This window comes from Azolla caroliniana, unplaced genomic scaffold (assembly GCF_043228905.1).
Source record: "Azolla caroliniana isolate FFs.n. ecotype wild unplaced genomic scaffold, voAzoCaro1.0.p SCAF_862, whole genome shotgun sequence".
Classification (NCBI taxonomy): domain Eukaryota; kingdom Viridiplantae; phylum Streptophyta; class Polypodiopsida; order Salviniales; family Salviniaceae; genus Azolla; species Azolla caroliniana.
Window position 1 is genome coordinate 20 of NW_028231297.1, and position 888 is coordinate 907.

Below are 888 nucleotides of genomic sequence, written 5' to 3' on the forward strand. Positions count from 1 at the left end.
GATAATACAATCATTAAGCCTTAAAGTGTAGATAGCTATGTATGTCTCTAACAAACAAAATCTTGTCGCGATTCTTCATGTAAGATGTATCTAATAATTTTCTTAACATAAAGGAATGAATGCTTGAAGTGTGCATAAGACAATTTTCGGATTATAAAATAAACATTCTGCAGGCCTTGACTTTTATCACTTGCTAACTCTGTTTCTTATGACCAAACTTTTCTGTAGGTACTTGTATGAGCTGCTATCTAAGTCATGGATCGTGAAAAGGAAAATTCCTGTACTGATCATTTGCAATAAGATGGATAAAGTGACTGCACATGCTCCCGACTTCATTCGCAAGCAGCTCGAGAAGGAGATGTAAATTCATCTTGTCATATATACTTAAGCTAAACATGTTCAATCATAGGAAAATTAGTGCACATGCTCCAGACTTCATTCGCAGGCATCTCGAGAAGGAGATGTGAATTCATCTCATTATTTGTGCGTAAATTCATTTCTATAACTCATTATTTTCCATTGTTTGCAGTGAAAAGTTGCGCTTTACTCGGAATGCGGTATCAGATGCTGATGTGGCAAGTGAAGTCAAATTAGGTAAAGACGGAGAACCTTTCAAATTCACTCAATGTGTAAACAAAGTCACAGTTGAAGAGGCAGCCGTCATAACCAACCAAATTACAGTTATTGAAGATTTTATAAGAAACCAGACTGGACGCTGAAAGATAGTTCTTAATGCCGAGGATCAAGATCTTGCAAAGATGTTGATCCTTTTTGGTCTAATTGTTAGGGTTGTTTGTAGATGTTAAATTTTGGTATGGTTTTTGAGGCTTGTATTCTAGAACACTTGAACTTGAAGAGCAGATATATTCAGACATTTCTTACCATAAA

At 35.6% G+C, this 888-nt stretch overlaps 1 protein-coding gene across 1 annotated transcript; it reads left to right on the top strand.

Annotated features, from left to right (window-relative positions):
- The first annotated feature begins 205 nt into the window (after positions 1-205).
- On the top strand, positions 206-888 carry LOC147847564 (uncharacterized). Its single transcript, XM_087339047.1, has 2 exons — positions 206-360; positions 530-888. Exons 1-2 carry the CDS (start codon positions 209-211, stop codon positions 717-719), a joined length of 342 nt encoding a protein of 113 aa, XP_087195173.1. The 5' UTR covers positions 206-208; the 3' UTR covers positions 720-888.